Source organism: Tinamus guttatus, unplaced genomic scaffold, assembly GCF_059628265.1.
Source record: "Tinamus guttatus ecotype Peru unplaced genomic scaffold, ASM5962826v1 Tinamus_guttatus_pri_ptg000052l, whole genome shotgun sequence".
Taxonomy (NCBI): Eukaryota; Metazoa; Chordata; class Aves; order Tinamiformes; family Tinamidae; genus Tinamus; species Tinamus guttatus.
Window position 1 is genome coordinate 8,001,569 of NW_028288586.1, and position 14,237 is coordinate 8,015,805.

Genomic DNA, 14,237 nt, shown 5'->3' on the forward strand with positions numbered 1-14,237 from the left:
ACTTATAAAAGTTAGCATCACTAGTTATAATCTCCTATGAAAAAGAAGATTAATTGGATTTTTCATCAAAATCTCTAATTCATAAAAAGATCTTACACAATTAATTTCGAATAGGATGAGAACTAGTAATTAGAGGCAATTTCTATAAAAATTAGGGCATAGGATCAAATACATATACATACACACATTTTTTTTTTTAGTCCTGTTTTTAATTCTGCCCATGATACAGAAGCATACTATAGCAGAGAATGGTTCATATTTACTGCAAACAGATTTGACCTCCAACAGTCTTTCACTATGCAAAAGAAAACATTGTAGTACGAAGACATAAAAATGGCAAAGACATGTATCAGAAGAACCAGTTGAAGACATTACCGCTGAATAAGAGGACCAAAAAGTACAAATATTTCAGGATACAATATTGTGAAATACAAAGTAATAAAAAAGCACCACCTGGAGGTCACCAGTAGTATAGGAGGCAAGACACACAAGCAAGTGTCATTTCCATTTAGGACACAATGTAGTTTAAGCTACCATATACTTGAATATTCTCTCCACACTGAAACAAAACTTTTCCTTTTCTGACTTTTAAATTTTCTCTCATACTTAAAATTACTTTAAAGGACTTTTAATTTATTTATTTATTCTTCCCTCTCCTCTTAAGGCCTTTTGGTCCTTTGAAACATCAGTTGTTTCAAGTCATTATACCACCTAGGCCTCAAATCATTTGAATATTTAAGCCATGATGACCAAAAATATCATTAGATCTAAAAAAAAAACAATAATAGTAAAAAACTTTTTGTGTGTTGCACAAAACTGTAGGTCCTAAATGTTAATAAACACTCAGCAGACACAGGAGCAGGCTAATAGAGGTTTTACCATTTATGTATGTAGACCTCTAATTTCAGGCAATGTTTGCAAATGCCCTTTTCACAGCAATCCAAATGCACAAAAACCAATGACTCACCTTTGGAGGTTTGAGACTTTTCCTCCTCTGCTTTTTAGACCGTATCAACCGTTCCCTTTCCTAGAAGGGAAGGGAACATTTTGGTTTGGGTTTCTTTTAAAAGGTATATTTAGATATATGTAGCACAAAGGAATCTCATTGAAGTTTTCTTAAAGCCTGAGGTAAAACTAACACCCGTAGAGCATCTTTATCCATTGAGATAGCAGCATGCAGGCGTACCGGCCCGCCACACTGCACTGCATCCCTACAGCAAACACATCATCAGACAGGTACTTCACCACCTTGCTGGACAGCAGCAAGGAAAGGCTCTGCTAAATATCGGGCACGGATTTCTGCCAGTCCTTTCAATCCTTTTACTGAGAAGCTCACTATGGAAACCCAGGTAATGTCCTCATGCCAGTGGCTGTCTTGTCTGAAGCAGCAGGCAGGTAGGCAAAACCGTGTCCAGCTCATGTCATGATGCACGACTGGGCCGTGCATATGCACACATGGTGCTACACGGTATCTACTGGGTGATTCGCAAATCCAAAGTCACTTTCGCATCTAAGGAACTTGGGTCTATGTTTAAGCTAGCAGGTCAAGTGCAAGATCACAATTAATTATATCATAATATCAGAGCGTTATAACTGGAAAAAGCAGGGTTTGTACACAACCAGCGCAAGAACAGTGCCTTCAATTTCAAAAGATTACAAATGCTAAGAAATGAAAGGCAAGGTCAGCTGTTTCCCTGCTTTTTTCTCGATTCTTTCCTTAGCTCTGCATGCTTGTTCGCAACACATCTGTTTTAAAAAGAATGTTAGAAACTTTCTTTGCTTCTCTGGCAGTTTCTCGCTGCCTGGTGTGATTCTTTATGCTGCTGGAATTGGCAGCTCAGAGCTATTCGCTGTACATTCAGTTCAGAAACTCAGTAAATCAGAAGCTCTCCATGGAAATCACAATAAAGCAATTCATCTCTATTGGCACATTACTCCTGAAAAGAAATTGTCTGAAAATACAAAATCATTCAGAAAGGCACAATAATTTGCGTGTGGTTTTCAAAGTAAGGTACTGACTACCAAGCTAGAATGGAACAGGTTATTTCATGTTGCACAAAAATAGAATAAACTAAAGGTGAAGCAAAACTTCTAGACTTGTAGACAGTAGAGCAAAATCACTCCTCAGGATCCTAGTTAAGATACAGTTTCTCCTTTAACCTATGTCTCTTGCATCCTAAGCAAGTGTCCAAATGATTAAGGAAAATGGCCAGTCTTGCTTCATCACTTGCTTCATCCAATGCAGAATGAACTATGCTTTCAGAACCTCCCATTCCTTCCTTTTTTCTAATCTTCCTTCTAAGACGACGTCTTAATTTATTACCTGCCTCAACAAAACATTAAGCTACTGGGACAATATTAATGCCAAGTAAAAATAAAAAATAAAATAAAATTTGTTGAATCACTAGCATCTTTTTCAAGCAGCTGAGTGTATCTGGACAATTTTTCCTTTCAAGAACTGACCAGGATTTTACTGTTATGGGTGAACTCAAGTTGATACAGTCTCAACAGCATCAAAGATATCCTACAAACAAACAAAAACACAAAAACCAAAACCTAAAATTCAGACAACCCTATTGCCTAACTCCCTGATTCTTATTTCTGTGCATCACATTAGTCTTAGCTGTAGGTAAGCTGGCAACTTCTCTATTAATAAGGTACGTGACATGTGGGTCATTATTTATTTATGATACATTTTTATTCTCTGGAGATGTGATTTGAGCCAGAGAAGACAGTTAACAAATACCATGGAAGTACAAAGGATCCCACTGCAATCTCATCAAAGGCCAAGCATTTAACATTTCAACTTCTTTTCTACCTATGAGGTGTTATCTTTAAATAAGAAACAGCAAAAAAAAAAAAACCAAAAACACTCCAACAAAATAAAAACACTTTAAAAAGCCTGTTTCTTTTACTTGCAGGCTAAACATGAATATGTATGAGTTGACCTAAGTTAGGACACAATGTATTTGCTCAGAATACTGGATGAAAGATGAAACAAAAATAAATAAAGTGCATATTTCTCTCCATTTGCTATAAAGAGGTAGCGTAGCAGGCTCAGAGATGCTTACAGTTAGGTGAAATTAATTCCAACCTGCTTATCTTTTTCTTAGAGGAGAATTTCTAATCAGGGGAGTGGCTGGGTCTACATCACAGGCTACATCAGACATGTTTCAGTTGTTAAGATGGGGAATGTGTCCTTTCCTCTAACTTCTTCAGCTGTGGACAGGCAATTCTGGATGTGGATAGACTGATACATCTCTTCTCAGAAGCAGCATTTAATAGGGAAGTATTTTATAATGCACACAGATGCCAAACTCATTCACTACTAGTGAAATAGCAAGAACTTTTCAATGCTGAAGAGTTATTTCTATATCACTACCACAACTTGAATGAAATGTTCCTCTAAAATCGTTAATTTGCCTATAGATGCATGTGGCTGCACATGCTCCTAGGCATGAGAAATATTACCACTGTGAGATCGTCAATAACATGCTGCTGTTCTTTGACTTGCAGTCTGAGGAACTCAATTTCTTGCTCTTCCCGTGTGCTGCTAAGATCATTCAGAGACGTGTGCCTCTTCAACACTGGCTGTGCAGATAACTTCTCTTTCTACAAAAAATAAAATCCATTCTTAAAATACAAATAATATTTTAAAGTATCTTGACATAACACTAGCACTCATCAATGCAATATGTTAATCAAGAATTCTTCAGATTCATCAGCGCTACCACCACATTGGGCCTCTTTTCCCCCAGTCTGACATTACACCATCCATATGCATTTGTGCCATTATCTCAGAAGATGTTTTAAAACAGAATTTGAGAGTGTGGTCTGGAACAACACTAACCTGATGGACAAGTGATCTAACACAGCAGGGCCTTTGGCACATGTATTCAAAATGTATTCAAATCCAGTTTTGACTTTTATTCAGAAAAGCAGCATTTGCTAAGGCTGAGTTTGAGTGCTACATTCTTATAACTTCCAAACACATTTTACCTATCTGTGATCTTTTCCCTTAATCAGTGTGAACTGATACAACACCAAGCACATAGAAGTTAAGCCACTTTGAATTTAGAATATGAAACAGCTGTGTTTGGCTGAATTTAACAGTGATAACATCCCATGGCTCACACTCTGAAAAGTCGGTATTGCGTATATTGAAATGTATGTATACAAGGGCCTCACAAGCTCAGTGCTACTGTGGGCAAGATGAAGAGACCTCAGAGACAGTTACTTACCAATTCTACATTTTCCCTTGTCAGATTTTTTATTTTTTCTTCCATTCTCTGGATACATTGCAACATATCATCATTTTTTTTGCTCATCCTCTTATTTTTTTCTACCAAAGGCTTCAGCTGACTTTCTGTCTCCCGTGAACGTTTCAGCTGCAAATGCAAGAAACAAACTTAGCTGTGCTTTGCTTAGCTGAATAAACTTCAGCTGTGCTGAAAGAAGAAATATGTGGGATTTCCCTTGCCTTTCCCTTCATTTAGAAAATTTACTACTTCCATTAAATGGCATCTGATATAGACAAGTGCTGAACTAAGAACTACAGGAGTCCAAAACAGTGTTTTTGGAAAGACTCCAAAATTACTCGATCTGGTCACTGGATTTTGCTCTTGAAAAGACTTATAATGATATCTCTGAAAGCATTTCCTTGATAAATTAATCTTGTTGTAGATAGGCCTCCTGGGTACAAGACAGTCACCTTTCTTCCTCTTAGCTATCCCCTTGTAGAACACTGTTCTTCCATTACTTAAAATCCTTAAACCTTGTGTGTAATTAGAGTTAGCCAGAGGGCACAGATTGAATCTCAGCATTCTGATGACATTTTCAAGCTGCTCAATTTTGTTCCTGTGGTTTTATGATGGCAGACAATTTTGGGAAGAAAATCATTGCCCTTTCTCCCATTTGTGCGTATTCAACATTTCACTCCATCTCATTAATCTTTGAGCTGTTTTGAATGAAGAAAAAAAAAAGAGGGGGGGGCAATTTTTTTCAAAATGAAAGATTTTATAATATACTGAGTTTTAGCTGGTAAAGAGATTATCTTTTTCCTATTTTCATTGTGTAGTTGGCTGTCTGTTTCATTCTAAAAAAATCATTTTTCATAGTGTTTCATCACAGAAATGTATTGATATTATTGGGTTTATCTACCTGTCTCCCCAAATGACAAAACCTCCTTCATATCTTTTCCAAAATATATTTCTAGGGTCTTCAAATCAAGCATACAGAAGAGTTTGACTGCCCTCCATCTACAGTGATGCTGAAGGATTGACGTTGCAATACTTCAGCATTCAACGCTTAAGCATTCTTCAGGGATATATTGACTGGTCATAACCACATAAAGGATTAGGATACTGAAATTCTTCACACAAAGGAATCTTGAAAACAAGGAAGATGTTCTCGAGTAGAAAGCAAAGAAAAGCAGCAGCCCAAGTAAAAGTGGAAAGAGACACTCAGCAACTGTGAAGTACTGTGAAGTAGTAGCTAACTGTATCCAGGCTATAAAGCATGCTCCTCTTATCCCAATAAACTTAATGAGGAATCAGTATCATCTTATAAAAGACCAGTTAATACCACAGAAAATTAAAGAGAAAAATTTTAAAGACAAAAAGACACGATTTTGTTCTCAAATCACTTAATTTCACTCTAGTACTGTCCAATTAATTTCACTAATGTAGATTAAGACAAGTTTTGGACAAGAAACTTCAAAAATCATCTCCTTTGATGATCAGCTCAAGATGCCACAAGTAAATTAAGTCTTTGTGTCACACTGTACAAAGGTATTCCAACCTCAGAATGGATGGCTAGGTCTGACAAAGCAAGAAGGAAGGTGTGAATGCTTGACTCAAACCATACAACTGAAATATTGCATCTGTGCCTTCTCCTTCTGCCTTCAGCAGATCTAATAGCATTACATTAGAATCAAATATATAGGTTGCATGATGAAAGAGTTTCATCTAATTAGAACGAATAAGCCTTTCAGAAGTAGGACACTATAAGAGTACAAATAATACAGTGTAATACAATAATGGTTACCAAAATTCTCACTGCTACAACTCACCTCCCATTGAGAGTCAATGGGAATTTTACCGCTGACCTCAGTAGAAGCAATTAAGTAGCTATGTATGCTAATAAAAATCATTCTTAAAATTCTTCTCATAACCATCTTTTTGTAAGTTACTATCACACTTTTAGGACAATTTCACCTACTTAAGAGGTTCCCCTTGAGATGCAGGGTGGCACATTTCTCATATTCAGCACAAGAAAGCTTTTTAACTCCTAGTTAGCATAAAGCATGTCTCAAAACTAATGCCAAATTCCACTATCTCAAAGATAAATACAGTAAATTGTGTGCTGAGATTATGCATGTCTTATACAACATCATCACATTGTGCTACAGGCCAGGTACTAGTTAATGTGATATCTCCTTTGATGACTCCAAAACAAGTTTATAGAGTTATATTTCTCTGGGACAGCAGAGGTTGCACTTATGCTCCTTAATATCATGAAAAAAAATAATAAAAAGAAAGAGAGAGTGAGAGAGCTTGCACAAAATTCTTTATCTTTAGGAATAATTGATTGTGGCCCACCAGGATTAACATGTGAATTATTTATAACACCGACTTTCCAACATTAAATCTTTTACCATAAAGATGCCCTTCCAGACACCATCTGCTTTATTGCTAATTAATTTACCAGCTCATTTCTTTCATCTGCTAAAAGAGTATTTCTGTCTTCCAGCTTCCTTATTACAGCGTTCAGTTCAGCGATTTTTAACTGAAATCTCCGCATATCTCTTTCATCCAAATGCTGCTCCTTCAAATCAAAAACACACAAGTATATTAAGTTATTTAAAAAAGAAAACAATAATCGAGAAATAGAATCATGGCAGGGCAGGCGGATTGTGTGAATCTAAAATAGATTCTTACATAAATTCCTGGAAAACTTATTCTAACCAACTGAAACGTTAAAGAGAAATATCCTGTAAAGAACTACATGATATCTTATACAAAAACTCTCTCCTTGCCAAACATCCATGAAAATTTAACAGTTTTGGTGGGGAGGAGTGGGGGAAGGAAATCTTGATATATAAATAATATTTCAGTTATTACTAGTAATTTTCCACCAGCTATCTTAGTCTCAAGTAGAATGAAGCTAGCACTTAGATTAAATCCACATGGCACTGTTTTTCTTGAAAAGTACAATCTCTATTTGCCATTCTTTAAAATACTAAGTTATAAAATAAATAATTGTATGAATAGAATTACCATCCTTCTACAAACGACAAACAAGGAAAAGACCTTTATAATCATAAAAAAAATAGTAAGCTCAAGGCTGAATCGTCCAACGTAAATACTTGAAACATAATCACTAGAGCAAAGGGACCACAGGGGCAGCGATGGCCACGGGTTGAGCGCTTGAAGCAAAGGTGGTTTTTCTTACCGGGCTGCCCATGAGCTCTGAAATGTCCCCCAGGCCGGCGGGCAGCTCCCTCTTGGGGCTGCTGTGGTACCGCTCTGCTTCCTTCACCTGCACCAGCTGCTCGTCCAAGGCCTCTTTCTGGAGCAGCAGCTTTTGCGTATGGCCTGCTTGGACACCAAGGTCTTTTTCCAGAGCCAGAATTACTCTGTCTTTGCCTTTGATCTCATCCATCTGGAAAGAAACAACACGAGAAAGAAGTCGCCACGACATCCCCAAGTGTTTGCTGTGTGCATAGCCAGAAATCTGCAGGAGGAAAGTTGTGTTTCTCTCGGAAGCACACAGGCAGCCACGCTGTGGTGGCTAAAGAGCAGTTAGAATCCCCTGAAGCCCTTTCCCCTCCCCTTGGAAAAGCTTCAGCCTTCACCTGACCATTAGGGCTTGCTCTGTGACATCTCAGCTCAAGACACAAACAAAAATAGATCCGAACACAGACTGAAATGGGATACAGAGCTGCACCCTTATCTGAGGATGCAAACACTCCTGCGAGCAGCAGAGGCATCTCCCTTCACTACTTTGCAGAGAAGGGACACAAGACATGACAGATACAGCTTTTAAAACCCACCTAAGCTTTGATTTTGAGGCTTCAGCACTACACCTCAGCCCCATGCCGACTCCCTCTTCTTTAAGGAATTTCACACACAGTGAAACCTTTCACAGATATTTTTAAATTAATGCCATGCATATGGAGACATAATTAAACTATTAAACCTATGTAAATATTTTTTATGCTTTTGTTATAAGACTCAAATGCTGACTAGTCTTTGTGCGACAGTAAAAAGGGAGGAAAATGCATGGAGACTCAGAATAAGTTGTCCAAAGGCATAGCATCCACAACTACCGAACGGTACTGTTCCGACAGCCCAGTACCACATACAGCAGCCTGCTAGCAGGGACCTAGCGCAGCCCTCCCAAGGTTTGTCCTTCACAGCACTGGTACTACTGCAAGTGCTAAAAGAAGTGACAATTTGCAGTAGTTACTATAGAAACCAATTTCTTAATAAGACTGCTAACCATTAACAGTATATTTATTGCAACTGTGCTGTATCTCCTCCAGTTTACCGAATCACTTTCTCAACCAATATAAACCCATGCAATCACGGTCTTGAAAAAAAATCATGAGGTTATTAAATCATATGCATACTGCAGATTTTAAAAAACCCTTTTCCTGTAAAATTCCTGCTTTTCTACATTAAGAACTTAAGGAAGGGAATGTCAAAAATTTACTTCTGATCTACAGTTAATCTGTGTAACAGTCAGATTTGACAGCATGCTTAATTACATGATTAGATACAACTCATTTCATCCTGAGCTGACTCCTTCCACAGGTTACAAAGCCTGTGAATTTAGCTGGGGGGCAGAGTCTGAATGGCAGCAGGTGTCTCACAAAACCAAGTCAAGCCATGATCCAGGTTAAAAAGGAAGACCTGAAGGGAATAACTTGGCCTGGACTACTTTTAAGTTACAACTATTAGTCCTAATGCAGATTTCTTGCCTAATTTAAGTAGCTTTCTGGGTCTCATTTAACTAGTAAACTGGTATATTAATTTCCAGTAGACTAACTCAGACCTGTGCTACTTTCAAGCATGCCAAAAATTACTCCAGAGAAAGAATGTGGCTTTTATCAATGGAAGAATCTCCAACACGCAGTGTTTCAGCAGGACCGAAAAGCAATGACAAAAATTAAGCAGCTGTCTCATTCGCTGCATGCCGTCATGCACACTGATCTCTCGGGGATCCTTTGGGGAAAAAATATGGTCATGTAACTAAATACTGTGATCAAAGTTTGGCTTTCAGTTACACAGGTGTTCAGACAGAAATAAGTGGAACAGCACCCATGTAACAGAGTGGGCTGTGGCCACGCAATGCTTAACGAGGAAGAGGTACTGTCACAGAGCTGGTCCTGACCTTAGATACTTAGTTTGCACTAAATTTCATATTTTTTCATGTTGAAAGCAATAATTTCAGCTGGCATGCTGCTTGGAGAACTCCAACAAAATACATCTTTTGAAATAGATATCATCAGTGGAACCAGGCCTATGTCTCCTCAATCATAATTCCCTTTTGGTTTTTACTACTTTTTCTTTCCACTCTACAGACTACATACAGTGACATTTCGGGAAAAAAAAATCCATGTTTCAGACAAATAGAAAAGAAAATCTTTGGGACAGTGACAAGAATTGAAACAGCAATATATTATCAATGCCTGGGCACTCTTGTTTTAAGGTTTATATTTTATATTACAGGCACATGCTAGAGAATCTCTTACTCATACAAAAACATGCTCAGAGCATTGCAATAGGAACTTGTTTCATTACTAGCATAAAGCAGCAGAAAAAGGAATTACTAGAGCAATTTTGTTCAACTAATTTAATATAAACTGATAAACGTGAATAGAACAGCAGCAGCAATAATGTATCTAAGTGAAATTCTGCTTTAGAAGCTGAGAATGAAAACACAATTCCGCTTTCCTCAGGACGACCGTTTCATCTTTGATTTCTCCAGCATAACTAAATTAACCCAGCCATTGCCTCACTTAAAAAAAATAAAAATAAAAATAAAAAATTACCTCCAGTCCCTGACCCAAAGCTTTACTATTTTTTTTCTGACTTGCACAATATAAAGCAAACATATTCGTCTTGACTATCTGCTTTCCTGACAGACACTACAAACTACTCCAAAGAGAAAAATGTAAACAGAGATGCAGCATCGCTCAGTTCCACATGGGTCAGATGTCAGATCAAGAGGCAGGGAGGCAAAGCGAGAGAAGGTGCAAGACAAGGAAGGAGGGAGATGACATAGGTTTAAACTGAAGCAAACAGAGCAAAGGAAGGTTTGTCACTCAGCTTAACTTGGTGCACTAACTGCAGTTAGAAGTATACACACTGTCACCGTGCCAGTTCGGCACCCCTGCAGAACTACTCTTTCCTTGGAGATGTCCTGCCAGATTTGGTTACACAAAACACGTAAGTTGGCATTATAGAACAGAAGAGCCTTATGCAATTAGGCTGTGTATTATAATATTTCCATTTCCATCTGGGAGTATCTTCCATCAGGGAAATGGAAACCAAAGTGGATTAGTCTTCATTCCCTGCTGGTTACTATTTTGATCAAATACATGGTTTTAGTAGCAACTGTGGCATAGCAGCGATGATCTATGGATTTCAAAGAAGCATGGTCTGAAACAGAAGCAATATATCTCATTAGACTAAGTGACATAACTTACATAAATAAGCTTTCAGGTAACAAAAGCCCTTCAGGAGATTAAGAAGCTATACGTTTAAAAGTTTGTCAAATTTTTCCATCCAAGTAAGCTTGCTTTCCCAGCTTGCTTTGTCTAATTATATATTTACAAATTAGTATGAAGTGAAATAACAATCAGTGCTCCCCTCATGACCTCTCAATTTTGTTTAACCCTTTATTCTAGTACTGCAGTGTTCATTCACTAGGAGGGATGTAGAATTCGCTACATTAAAATGAACAGCAGTCCTTGTTTTTTTTTTTCTCTGAGGTTTTTTACATCACTCGAGATTCATCCCAGACTGCTCATCGTTCACAGACACAAAACGGTTATCACCTTTAATTTTGTTCTCTTCCCAGGTCTGATTTGATTATGTATAAAAATGCTTTCTGCTATCACCTTTAAGGGCCAAATATACAGCTAGACTTTTCATCCAATTTCTTATGTCTCAGTCATTGCTACATTCTCCTTTCCAACTTTAGCAATATGCCTGTCCTGGCTGTTTCCATCCATTCAGAAAACTCTTAATGGTGTTCTCTTCAATCACAAAAATCTTATTTCTTCATTCTCTAAACTGATTTTCTTTCATTAAATTAAGCAAATAATTCATTCTCACTTCCAAAGATATTTACAGCCTAACCACCATCCGCCTATTCCTTATCTTTTACCAGGGTTCCTTTTCCAATCCTCATTGCCAACTCATTGCATTTTTGGTCAAGCATTTTCATGTTTTACCTCATGCCACTCTTCTTGCTTGGAGGAACTGTAAACAGATACCCACCTAGTTACCTGACTAATCTTCCTCAATCACCTTCTTAATCTCTCTCTTCACTTGACACCTCTAAAATGCAAAAGGAAACCATTAAAAAGACTGTCAATCTTTAATGGTAACGAGCTGTTGAGACCACAGTCTGTTCTCCAGTTGTCTAGCAGTGTATCTAAGTTAACATCCCTCAGAACCTAAGCCATGGAGAGGCACATTGCCATCTCTTTGCAATCTCTTTACTACAAGCAATGCAGATATTAGAATGGCAGTACTTGAAGCTAATACACCTGGATGGATCAACTCTCACCTGACTCACAACCTGACTGAGCAAGTAGGTGCTTTTCCTCTGTGCTCCTTAACTCCTCGTGCTCTGGGGAGCGTGGTGCAAGACTTGCCACACCAGGTGCCTACAGGAGGGCTCTGCATCTGTGGCACAATTAATCCACAACCGAGATAAGCGACAGGTGGTTACTGCACTGATCTTACACTAGAGCTTTCTTGCATTCCTCCACATGCCACTAACCATTTGCTCCCTCTCACCAAGGTCCAAATAGTGAGAGACAATCTTTTCATCCAATATACTTAATACAGTGAGATCTTATTCCATGAATCCAGGCTTTGCGCTCATATATTACATTAAAATCTAGCCCAGAAATTCCTTCCACCTGCCTATTTTGGTCTCAAACTTTTTTTCAGCTTAAACCAAATTTGTCCCCTTTTTCAGCTGCACAGTGCAAAAGGGGTGAAGGGAACTCTTTGTCATTCATTTTTGCTTGTATTTAAAGCATTTTAGAATTCCTTATAAAATCAAGCATGGTACAGTTTAGTACAAATGGTTTGTACTAAAGGTGGTGAACCTTTAGTTCAAGGAGGGTTAAAATTCATTTTCAGTAAGCATGCTTTTAGAAGAGATGTAATGTAAATATCCTCCAAAAGAGGATTGTAAAGAAAATAAGGTCATCCACTAGCAGCTGCAGAGGCAAATCACCTTGGATAGCAAGAGTAACTCTTGTGTTTTTGGTTAAAATTACAGCTTTCTGGAGCATCAGTTCTTAATTAATCGATTTTGTGCCATCAAATGTTAGGTGCTGAACACAGCAATTACCTGCATTATACCAGCAAAGAGTTAACGTTTACAGCCTGTGCCAAAATTACAGTTTAAGAACACGTATCTAACAGCCTTCTAACAAACAGTCATGAGAAGAAAAAAAAAAAAAAGGCAGAAATAAGTGTTTTAATAATACTTATTAAACACAAAAGAAACACAAGCCAACCATCAGAACAAGTATCCCCTGCCAACTATCCCGCACTTCAATAACTATCACACAAGGAAGTCAGAGACCTTTGGGGGAACTTTAGCCTCTCACAAAGTTGAAAGAGAAGTTCCCAGGGATTTAGAAGCTAGATGTCTGAAGGCAGTGACATACTCAGTTTTCCAAGTGGAAAAAGCCAGCTGCTGCACTGCCAAGCGTAAGATCTTCCTCTTTACCCATTCCTATCTCCTAGCCAACTGCTGAACAAAATTTTACACTGCTCTTCTCCAGAAGAAACTGACTTGATCCCAAGATATACTAAATGGTTGCTAGTGAAAATAACGATATTTTGACAGGAGAACTGCTAGTTACTACAGGAGAAAAAAAAAAAAGGCACAGAGACAAGGCTAATTTAACAGTTACAAAGGAGCTAAATGGTATTACTGTGTTTTATATGAACCAAGATATTTATATTAACCAAGTATTCCATGCTGAAAGCCCACCCAAAGCAGGGATACACATACATACTCCATGAGACTGATTCACCTCTTTAATTAAATGTTTGCTGCTTATTTAACCCAAAGTTTAGGAGGAAGGGTAAAAGAAGCCAGCCAATCCAGTGGCGAATAAGGGTTATATATGCTTTCTTCCATCCATATGCATCATTTTCCTCCAATATCTTTTCCCACTTTTTTCTCTTCCCCCCTTCCCGTGCAGTTTATTAGGTTGAACTACATTTCTTCAGGTACCCCATTACGTATATTTAGAAAACACAAAACAGAGAAAGGGTTCTAAATTTTGAAAGGCTTTTTACATCAAGCAGCTAGTTCATCTGTACTAAGACAACTAAAGACATTTAAAATCGTCTAGCTAACTTCACAAATGATAACTGATCAGGATTGCTCCTGGAAGGGAGTTATTTTTCACTTTGATTCCATTAATAACATGAAGATTGATTCCCTAACAGTATGAATCTGAAAAGATTCTTATCAGTCTTTGGTAAATCTTGTAAGATTATTTGAGCATACAATTGAAATAGACCCGAGAGCAATGGAATCCTTTGCACTGATTTTTTTGGAGCATGAAAACTAACACCATCTTTCAATTCACTTCAAGACATCTAGGAAGCTTTAAGAGGATATGTTGAAAGTTTTTAACAAGGTCATATAGGATCTGTGACAAATGAAAGGCTTTTTGTTAAAGATTTTTCCAGGAAAAAGAAAATATATTATTCACTAAAACTCCACTGCACAAATTGCAAAATCCATTGTGACTCATTTATTCAATTTGTTCCACAGTTTAAATATCATTATATTACTAGTAGCTGACAAAATAAATGCTCAGCTTCCTAAATTGTATTGTAAATGACTAAAGTGACAATGTAATTCAATATACATTTAATGATTCTTTCTTGCATTATTTTCCAAAGTCCTGTAGAGTCCATTGCTCATACTTCTTCTGCAAAAAAGCAGAAAAAATGCCAAGCAGC

At 37.6% G+C, this 14,237-nt stretch overlaps 1 protein-coding gene across 1 annotated transcript in view; it reads right to left on the minus strand.

Moving 5' to 3' along the window:
• Positions 1 to 14,237, minus strand: part of JAKMIP1 (janus kinase and microtubule interacting protein 1) — a 76,149-nt gene that overhangs the window by 39,102 nt on the left and 22,810 nt on the right. The window contains exons 4-8 of the mRNA XM_088540001.1: positions 7,453 to 7,662; positions 6,706 to 6,825; positions 4,242 to 4,388; positions 3,472 to 3,612; positions 968 to 1,027 (exon numbers count right to left, since the gene is read on the minus strand). Coding sequence (XP_088396127.1) covers positions 968 to 1,027; positions 3,472 to 3,612; positions 4,242 to 4,388; positions 6,706 to 6,825; positions 7,453 to 7,662 — 678 coding nt within the window. The remainder of the gene's footprint in view (positions 1 to 967; positions 1,028 to 3,471; positions 3,613 to 4,241; positions 4,389 to 6,705; positions 6,826 to 7,452; positions 7,663 to 14,237) is intronic.